This window comes from Scatophagus argus, chromosome 6 (genome assembly GCF_020382885.2).
Source record: "Scatophagus argus isolate fScaArg1 chromosome 6, fScaArg1.pri, whole genome shotgun sequence".
NCBI classification, from domain to species: domain Eukaryota; kingdom Metazoa; phylum Chordata; class Actinopteri; family Scatophagidae; genus Scatophagus; species Scatophagus argus.
This window is the reverse complement of record NC_058498.1, coordinates 1,914,039-1,924,757: the sequence shown is the minus strand read 5'-3', so window position 1 is coordinate 1,924,757 and position 10,719 is coordinate 1,914,039. Positions and strand designations below refer to the sequence as shown.

Sequence of the window (10,719 nt, the reverse complement as noted above, 5' to 3'; positions counted from 1 at the left end):
CTCATATCAGTCAGCAGGATGAGATTGGCGCTGGTTTTGGCCTTTTTATGAAACTGTTGATGTTAACTAAAAAAATGCATCAGGGTTTGTAACCTGCACCAAACCTGCACTGCAGTTTGCCTTGTTTACTCTGTCACATATGAAATGTTTAAGAACTGTGGAGGTGCGTCTGTAATGCAGCACTGACAAACATGTTCTACTCGCTAACATTTTATGATGTCTGATGCGTTTTGCCGTGCAGCCAGGCAGCTGCTGTTTGCTCTGGTGGATCAATGCAGGACACATTATGATCCCACAGCCAGCCGGAGGAGATTAGACCTCCACGCCTCCAATCAAACTTCCGATTCTTAATGATATTCATTTACGAATTATCACCAGATCAATATCTAATAGCCCTCACTACAAACAGTAACATCTGCCCAGAAGCCCTGGTTTCTAATTACTCCTGCAGTGAGCCGTGTTAGAGAAAACTTTCCTACAAATGAAACTGGTACATTTAACTCTGCATTTGATGTTTGATTTTCTGTGGAGGTTTAAGGTTTCATTATTCTGGGGTCATGGCCACAAATCCGGTAGCTTTCTAGTCTCGTATTTTTTCATCATCTTTGAAGTTATAATTTGGTTTGGAATCTGTCATTTCTTCATCACAGTCTACCTGAAGATGAGGCTTAATCCTAAACAGGCTGATGTCATGAGACTTTATCAGCCTCCAAAATGAAACTGGAGATCAGAAAAGTTTGAGAAAACTGTAGACACACATACATGCGGTATATTTGCAGTACAAGCAAACAGTCAGAGAAAGTACCACTGATCCAGGGACAGCTGTGTTGAAATAAGTGATGTGGCTGCTTCTTAAATGACTGGCTTTAAATTCAGTCTTGTTTTCTGTGTGTGTGCTCCCTCTAAGCTGCGATAGCCATTAAGATACGCCCTGTGGCTGGAGAGCTGCTGAGTGGCGACCTGATTAAAGTCTGATCAAAGCCTTAAACAGGGTTCAGATCTGGGGAAAAATGAAAACATCACTCTGGTGGTTTAGTGTTGCAGAGAGACAGAAGAATGTTCAAAACCAAAACAGTTATAAGTTATAACATCTTGTATTCTTAAAATCTCCCCTCCAGTCACAAATGTGTTTGTTTTCTAATAAGTTAATTCAGTGGATTTCGCCTTTAAAGTTCTGTACCATTGAAAACTAAATTTAGATTAACATGTGAGTTATTGGTCCTTTGGCTTAAACACAAAATTAAATTTACAGCTTTGTGCTACATTCATATTCATACCCATAATGTACTGAACAACAAGCAAACGGTAAAATATTAAGGAAGCTAAAAAGGACATCGGTCACAGCCCTTTTCAAAAATGTTAATTAAGGTAATACATACTGGTGAGCAAAGAGGATCTAAATATAATCCACAGACTAATGTTATCAATCAGCGAGGTGTTTGTTGGGGTTGTCTGTGGTATGATTCCTTGGTAACTGCTCGAAATCAGTGCTGTGTTTTGTGGTTAAAGCCTCCGAGCTAGATGTTCCACCTCTCAATCAAAAGAAATAAGAGGGGCTGTTAAAGGTACAGACAAAAATAGCGCTACGGAGCCCCGCGGTAGGTTGAGGGGCAGGCAGGCAAAGCATCTCGTGCAAACCACTATGCGTGAGGAGAGTGTTTGGATCCTATTTCAAGTTTAGACAGAAAAGGGCTGAACGGCTGCCAGGTAAACAGTGCAGCGCAGGTACTGATTTGGCCCTGTGTTTATGCTTACACAAAAACAGCCTACAGCGCTGCTGAATGGAGGTAGGTCCTATCAGCTGCAGCGATAAAGTGAGGTGTCTATGACTAAGATCAATCATTGCTTCTTTTTATTCTTTATCCACCCCCACCACCACCTAATCTCCCTCCTCGCCTCCCAGCTCGGCATGCGAGGGGACTCTAGCGTGTGAGGAGCTGAAATTGACGGTAGCAGCAGATTTTGGGCTTGCGATTCCCGCATGGCGGAGGTTCATTGACAGACATGCACTACCAGTAACATTAAACACACAGGATTAAGGGGTGCACTCAGGTCTTTTTGAGTTCCTCTAAACAGCAGAGCACCACCTGATCCCAGGTTTTGGAAAATCAGTTCAAAGTATGAACACAAGGTTTTTGAAGATAGACCTGAATAGACGCATGTCATTTGTGCATGAATAGAAAGTGGAGTCCTTTAGAAATTTTTTGGACTTAGCGTTGACAAACAGGCCCCATTCTGCAGTCTGCATGAGAGTCTCCTGCAGTTGCACAATTTTTTCACGCGACTGTCGTGTGTGTGCACAAGCAACTGAAGTCGAATGATGCGAGTTACGGCAAGCGAGCAAGAAAATGCTAACGTTAAGTTAACCATCCGCCTCGTCTGTAAATTCAACGACTCCTGGCCCAGCAGACATTTACATTTCCATGAAAAGTTCTTCAATTTAATTTAATTTAAAAGAAGGTGTGGGAACTCCATCACATACACAGGAAGAGTTCATTAAGATGTGATGTGACCATCCACAGGGCACCGCTTCCAGTTTTACCGTAAGGTCAGGTGCCAGTGTGGCAAACGAACCCAACAGGCAGAGTACTTTGGGTCGACCGGAGGGCACTTGGCCACTTGAGGAGCAAAGGGGGACCAGGAGGGGACGAGGGAGCCACTTGAATAGAGTTAAGAGTGGAATTTAGGCCAAACAAGTTGGTATTTAGTCTGAACAACGATGCATTTTGGTCAACCACAGGGACAGAAGCAAACTTTGGGCCAAAAAGGACACTGAGAGAGCAAGAGAAGCAACTTTGCAAACCAGTAGGTCAACCTGAGCTCCTCTTGAGCTAAGCAGAGGAGGATGAGGAGAGAACTTGGACTGATCAGAAGGTCCACCAGAGGGGCACTTTGGGCGGGTTTAGCTCAGGACCCTCTGGGATGACCTTAACTTGAGATGCATTTCAAAGCTAGGCTTGGCCCACATGCTCTTACAAAATAAAAACTAAACTGCATGCATTGGGGGACCCAGAATGACATCATTGACTTTGCATGTGATTCAGGACCCAGCAGTGCCAGGCTGCCTTTCACCCGTGCTTCACCTGTACTTCACCTCTTTCTTTAATTACTTTAATTACACCCCTGTTGGCTCCGTTTATTTATATGTATCTATTTTTTTCTCTCTGTTGGTCTGGCAGGGTGTGAGCACCTCAGGTAAGAATGCAGAAGAACCCAAAATAGCAACATGTGGCTGCCAAGTGACTGCAGGATACGCTGCTTCGGTTTTTACCAGATTTTATTTATTAATCGCTGACACAAAAGCAGCAGAGATTTACGCTCATCAAACCACACTTATGAAAACTTTATGAGTCACTGCCTGTACAGTATTTATGTCTGTATGTGTGTGTGTGTGTGTGTGTGTGTGTGGATCAGTTATCCAACCTTTTTTTTCAATGTCACATGCAGCAGTTACCTATCAGTGCACTCAACATGGAAAGTTCTTTAGTTTTGCATCCCAACAGTTTCGTGGGAACTTTTTGTTTGTCACTGTTAAGAGTTCAGGTGTGCCTTTGATTATACGGACCGGCCGCCCCCCCACCATTTAGCTTCCAAAACACAAAGGTGTGAGTCTATAGAAGCGCAACAAAAGCACGCAGCAAACGTTTACAGGGCCGCATTGTTGGGTAATTACAGTAATCACTGTTTGAAGAATAAACTAGATGGAATGTATGTGTCTTAGTCTTCTATTTCGCCACACACAATCCCAGACACTTTCACAGCCACACCTGAGCAGCACAGCTGCAGACAGACATACACCCACGAGCACGAACTGCTGCACCGGAGCCTGCTGTGTTTGACTGCAGGAATGAGTGGAATTGATGTGGAATGTCTGATGTTTTTTGTTTGGTTGGCTGTGAAGCAGACACACTGCCGTACCTACCTGTGCGTCCAAATAAAGCCTGTCGACTATCAGCTGCCTCTCTAAGAGACTCAATCTGCTGCAAGGAATCTTGGGAATCTCAGCTACGCAGTGCCTTTCGTTGCCGTTCCTCCCTGCCTGGTTCACCCACAGCCCGTACTTTGTTTATACAAAGACATGAGGGCTGGACACCCTTCACTCACAGACAAGAAAGAAAACAGAGATGAGATACAGGCAAGAAGTCATCCAGAGACGAGCAGACAAGGGTTAGCGTGTGAGCGCAGACCGCCGCAGAGGTGGGGCTATTTTTGGAACAGCAAAGGATTCACCCCCTGAATTTACATTGCTGGAATTCCACTCGTGTCAGCACTTAAAAGAGATTTCTCCTCCTGCTCAAAGGAGACACTTGAAATTTCAACAGGTGAGCTAAAACAGCAAGGTGCCAGTTTTAGGACGTTAGCAGGTTATATAAGCATGATGTGTTTCTCCTTGCAGCAGAGCACTGCTGACTCTTCTGACCTCCATGACCTTGCACTTAAAACAAGTTCAGTGCATCAGACATCTAATTTTCCAATTGAACCTGAAGCTAAAAGAGGATCCTGACCTTCTCATATGATGCAGTGCTCTGAAACAGGTTTTACACCAGACATCTGGGGTGAAATGATAATATGACGCTCTATTGATCCCTGCGGGGAAATTGTCTTTTTACCTCTGATTTCAAATTGCCACATGGAGGATAAAAACTTGAAAGCAGGTGTGCTGCCTTTCACACCACATCGCTTCAGCGCAGGTGCGTGTATCCGTCTTGGCAGAATAACTGAAATCAAATACGGCCTCATTGCACTTCTGCAAAGGAAAAAAAACACACACAGGCACACCTACCGCCACCCCAGTGGTGTAAAATTCTCTTTGTGCCTTGTCAGAGTGTTGTTCAGTGGCAGTGATAATGATAGCACACATGCTGCTGCCTTCCTCCGCTCTGGTTTTAGGCTCACAGCGGTCGGCCTCCTGAGTTTCAACAAAAACATTTCGGTTCCAGCTCTCCAGCTGCTGCAGCAACGTCCCAGTGAGAGAAGGAAGCACTTTCCAAAAGCTAAATTTGATCTGAGGATGTCTGACGACCTTTGGATTCTCTGACATCCTTTCTCCCGTCACGACTGACAATGCTGAGCGCCTGATATGGGAACCGATGCCTCACTTCAGATCTTATGATGTACTCCACAGCGGTTCACTTTCACTTTGCAGAGGAATGACTTAATTTAAAGATGAACTGGCTGAAGATTTTCTGCTGACATCGGGTGGTAAAGCGGTGCTGTGATGTATCTGTCCCGCCACATTAAGACTTCAGAAGGGAGGCAGCTGAAGTGATGAACGATCCACTTTGACACTGAAAGGTTCATTCATTTTCTCTCACCAACCAGCAGTTATCAACATAATCTTCCCGTTAGGTCCAGGTTAAAGTTAATTAAAGTGGCCCAAACTTCTAAAAATACATCTGTTGCCTTTCCTCTCCGACATCAGACATGAACGGTGACAACCGACAGATGAACGCTTCTTCAGAAAAGCAGCCATCATGAAGACCTTTGATCACAAACAGACACAGACTGCAAATACATGCACACAACATTAACCTACTTAACCCTACACACACACACACAGCTCTGGGTACTGTGTGATCTTTAATCAAGCCTGTCATGTGCACCCAGTGTTATAATTAGGTGATAAAATTTAAACATGTCGACACACAAAGGGCTCAGGATGCCAAACACAGATTCATATCTCTGAGCTGTCAGCAGCAGAAGTTGGTTTATAGTGACCTTATCTTATATCCTTATGTTATCATGTGGTTTTTGTTTAGCATAATTCCCAACATTTATCACAGGATCGTAATAAATCTTGTAGGTGCACATACACACAATTATGTTAGAGGTGAACTTACAGTAAGTGGTTCAGGTCTCAGTGAAGTCCGAGGTGGAGGAGGAGGAGGAGGAGGAGGAGGTGGAGGAGGTGGAGGAGGAGGTGGAGGAGTGTCACAGAAGAAGACAGCTTAATGATTATTGCTGGCCTGAGGCCGAGCTCATAACTCATGTCGGCTCAGCCTGGTCGTCGTTAGTGTGACAGACAGGTGTCAGGGACGGCAGTTTACTTAAAACCTGTTATGGTGGCTACGAGCTCACAGACTGTGCGCTCGCAGAACGTCTGTCGCATTGATATGTGGCTCATATATTCACTAAAGTCGAGGTCACCAAACTTGTGCTGCTGTGAAGCACGAAGTTTAATAAGCAGACTGATGGTGAGAATTGTTTTTGCTGGATATTTGCGTCTCTTTGAGCCCTGCCAGCAGGGGGCGCCCCACAGAGGAACGAAGCCTTATTTGTATTTTTTTTGTCATTTTTAATGAGCCAAAACAATTTGATTTAATTTTGTTGTTTGCTTACACATTTCAGTTCTTCACAAAGTTACATTATTTCCATTCCTGAGTCCTCACTCAGGACTCTTCTGTCAGATGTTTAAATGGATTCTGAAAGTTTCAGTACGTTTTCAGCTCTCATCACATTAATGTCACATATTTAGATTTTTACTTCCAGATCACCAGCAGCAGGACTCCTTCTGTCAGATTCTTACCTTTAATACTTTAACACCACGTTGTGTCGACATCATGTGTTTTGCCAAATTAGTCTGACAGCATCAGCTTTTGTTTTTGAGGGAACAAAAGTGATGTGACGGATGTGATCTGATGTGATCTTTGGAGCTGCCAGTGTTGGAAATGCACATCTTTTAGATACTTCAAAATTGCAGTTTTTACTCCATCAATATTCCGTTTTATGTAGTGGCAACGTGTTACAATATGAAACGTTTGAGACAAAGAAGCTGAGGCCGGGCTGCAGGCAGCAGCATCTCATGAACTGCTAACTCGGTGACGTTGGACTCAGAGCTGTCAGTGATTTTTACACTCTTGGTTACTTGATGAACGAGAAGCCAGAAAGCTCAAGCCGAGGCCCTCAGCGTCAGCAGACTCCAGCTTCGCCACGAGAAAACCAGCAGCCCCCGCAGCACGGATGAGGACCACAAAATCTCCTGTTCCGGCCCTGGCTCTCATTAAACAGTGTGAGATTTGGGCTGAACCGAGCTCAGCTGCTGTACATATACTATGATGTGGCCCTGCTACCACGTTTCCTCATGATAAAACTCATTTCTGTCCAGTTTTAAGCAAAGAAAAAAAACTAGAACTAGAACAACTAGAACAATCTGACGTTTACAAGGCGAACACTTGGAGCTAAACCGGTGCAGGAGTCTTGTTGTCGGGGTCATCAGCATCACATTCAGCAGTGAGATGTTCCCAACATGCCTGCAGAGGCAGAGTGAATCGCCTGTTTTCCGCTCACATGCAGGTGCAGGGGGGTCCTCTGAACTCCACACGCCCTCTCAGGCAGCCTCTCCTCTTTCTAAATTCACCCAACCCTCTTGCTTAACCGGAGAGCTCAGATTTCCTTCATCCTGCGTTCCGTGGAACTCATCCAAAGCATCTCCTTTGAGTCCCTTCGGTTCGTTACTTCCCCGTTCCTCCTCCGGAGCGCCGGTGGAAGAACAGGTTGAAGCGGACAGACAAACAGACAAACAAACTTGCAGATTTTTCACTTATTCGGTTTTCTTCTGACTGTGATTTCCTGGGTTGATTAACCTCACTATAGAACAAAAAAGAACCCTGAAAAACCGAGTGTTTTCAAGACTTCAATGAATTCAGACTGAGAAAATGAACTAATAAGATTGACTAACCACCCAGCGGGAAAAGTTTATTTAATGGATGCAAAGCGTTTTGTTGAAAATTCACTTTAATTCATCTTGCGTCTCATCACCTGCGTGATGAACGACTCGCGCGGTCGTGTGTTTTGAGCTGCTGTGCTTATTTTTCGTACCTGCCCTCTCATCTCGCTCCCTCGCTGGCGTGGCTCCGTGGCGTCCAATTGTAAACACATTTATTATATCATTCAATCGCTTCAATGGATTCGGGCTGGAGACCCCGCCTGTGGGCCGTCCCTCGTCCAGGCCTTATATTGTAGGAAGACAAGCGTGTCTCCGGAGACAGATCTGCATGCTGCTGCTGCACACTGAGGCTCAGGGTGCCTCCAGCGCTTCAGACCAGTCTGTACAACACACAAACTCTCAGAGACTTCAGTGCCGTCGGGACTGCTGCACCTGCTCTGCTCGGCAGCTCACAGCACATCGGAGCGGAGGCTTAACGGGAGAAGATCTGCCTGCTTTTCTGGGAGGGAAATGAAACTTGAAGTTTTCTCTGCGCACCACTTGGCGCAGAAGCCGCTGCTGGAGTTGTGCGTGGATGCAGAGGGGGGAGTCCCGTCTCCACTGTCCGGGGACGAGCTGGGGTCGGACGGGGACTGCGTGGCCAACAGCCCGGCACCTGTCACCCAGAGCGGCGACGGCAGCAAAGGGAAGCCCTACACCCGCAGACCCAAGCCCCCTTACTCGTACATCGCGCTCATCGCCATGGCCATCCGGGAGTCGAGCAGCGGCCGCCTCACGCTGGCAGAGATCAACGACTACCTGATGAAGAAGTTCCCGTTTTTCCGCGGCAGCTACACCGGCTGGAGGAACTCGGTGCGCCACAACCTGTCACTCAACGACTGCTTCCTCAAAGTGCTGCGGGACCCGTCCAGGCCCTGGGGCAAGGACAACTACTGGATGCTCAACCCGCACAGCGAGTACACCTTCGCTGACGGGGTGTTCCGCCGCAGGAGGAAGCGCATCGCCAAGAGGCCCCCCAAGGAGCAGGAGAGCCTGGACGTCCTCAGCGAGGACACCCGCCTCCCCGTCCCGGAGGAGAGGGTGGGGGCCAAGTTCTCCAGCTCCTTCGCCATCGACAGCATCCTCAGCACACCCTTCAAGCGGAGGGAGGACAGCCACGTTAACGCAGAAACCCACGCCCCCGGGCTGTACTGGCCCCCAGGAGCCCACATGTTGCCTTACACTCTGAGCTACCCGGCACAGCACGCGTACCTGTCGGAGGGGGCGTGCGGCAGCGCCACAGAGCCCAGCAGGGATGCACTCACACCCCCTGTCCACGCGCTGGGGACGCCCACCAAGGCACGAGGTTTCCATATAGACTCTCTGCTGTCCTGAAGCGAGTAGACTGCTGTCAGACTCGTACGTTTTGTCCCCTGATGTGCACTCTGGTGGGCGCTCGTAGCTTTCAGTGCTTTAGCTGTTTGCCTGTCTCATCATGACTGCAGTGAAAACAAACAAACACGGCGTGTTGTTCATGTAGACCCACGTGTGGAGACCCAGCAGATAGTGGCTGTCATGGCCGGACATTCCTGTGTGTGGAGTGTGTGTGTGTGTGTGTGTGTGTGTGTGAGAGAGAGAGAGAGAGAGAGAGAGAGAGACAGACAGAGTGTGTGTGTGATGCAGAGTGTTTGTATTCATGTATTCATGGTTCATTTGTCATTTCTACTGTATGACGGCAACCGAGTGCAACGTTGAAACATAAAACTGTTCATCTATTTATATTTTCATGTTTTGTATGACCTGCTGTGTAAAATATTGTTGTGTAAATATGAGAAAATACTGACTGAGCCGCGGTGAGGAATCCCGTGGCTGCGAACGAAAACGCGTGGAAATGGCCGATGTTTTCCTCAGATTGATTCATGCATGCCTGCTATTTTTATGAATAAAAACGTGACACAAAGGGATCCTGGTGTTCAGTGAGTGATTGAGCTGTGAGGTGAGGAGCAGGTGCGCGGGCTGACACCTGATCAACAGGTGGGGGTCACCTGGAGCTTTCACCATAAAGACAATAAAAGGAGTTTTGTCTTTTAAAAATTAAAAGACTCCTACTTTTAAAAATTAACTCCGAAATTATGATCCAGAATAAGGCAAAATGAGTTCAAATGAAAGTCCAACGGATCTGCCTCAGGACTCCTCTGAAAAATGAATGAATGAGTGACTGAATAAACGAGTGGTGGCTTCTTTAAAAGGCAACAAGCACAGGAAACACGTGAAATAACAGCGAAAAATAAAGATCAAACATGAAAATCCTCACTGTGAGAATTATTATGTGAGGTTATTGTGTGTCACGCACACGCACACACACACACACACACACACACACACACACAGAGCTGCCGTGGTGAAACGTTTATCACACAACTTCTCACGTCTAATATTACATTTCAAACAAAGAACTTCCTCCAAATCAAATCGGCCACAGAAAGAAGAATTCACAAAAAAATCTGGAATGTTGTTGTCGTTATTATATTTTGATTTATATTTTCATATATTTAGATTTAATGTTATTTTGTATGATATTATCGCTTTTAGTATTAAAAGAACAATATAAAACATGGCAACCAGTTCTGAAATCATCTGATGCACATCAGTTTCTCAAAAGATGATAAAACAAACAGTTCTGATTATTATTATTATGATGCCACACACACACACACACACACACACACACACACACACACACACACTCACACACACACACACACACACACACACAGGCTGTTGACTGTTGGTGTCCAGAGCCTGCTGTTGCTCTCCGCGGTCCTGAAACGGACCCCAGACTCATCAGGTCCCCCAAAGTCTCGCAGTTGTGAACCTATTGGTCGGAAGTTGAGTTTCCACACAACACACTGAAGGTAAAACACTGTGGTGTTCCGCTGGCGGCTCCGTTTCGCCTGCTGTGTTGTTCAGTGGGCACCTTTTAGTGAAACACTGAATGATAAAAAAAATATCAAATTTTAAAAATCAGGAGGAGCTTTTGAGGTGACAAAACCAGAAGAAGCAGCAGGAAGCGG

General features: G+C 46.1%; 1 protein-coding gene across 1 annotated transcript; it reads left to right on the top strand.

The window, feature by feature from the left end:
- Positions 1-7,964: 7,964 nt before the first annotated feature.
- LOC124060815 (forkhead box protein Q1-like) lies at positions 7,965-9,609 on the top strand. The gene has a single exon (XM_046392144.1). It carries the CDS (start codon positions 8,177-8,179, stop codon positions 9,038-9,040), a length of 864 nt encoding a protein of 287 aa, XP_046248100.1. The 5' UTR covers positions 7,965-8,176; the 3' UTR covers positions 9,041-9,609.
- The last annotated feature ends 1,110 nt before the right edge of the window (positions 9,610-10,719 follow it).

Coding starts and splice junctions, on each gene's coding strand:
- LOC124060815 (XM_046392144.1), top strand. CDS start 8,177: ATGAAACTTGAAGTTTTCTCTGCGCACCACTTGGCGCAGAAGCCGCTG.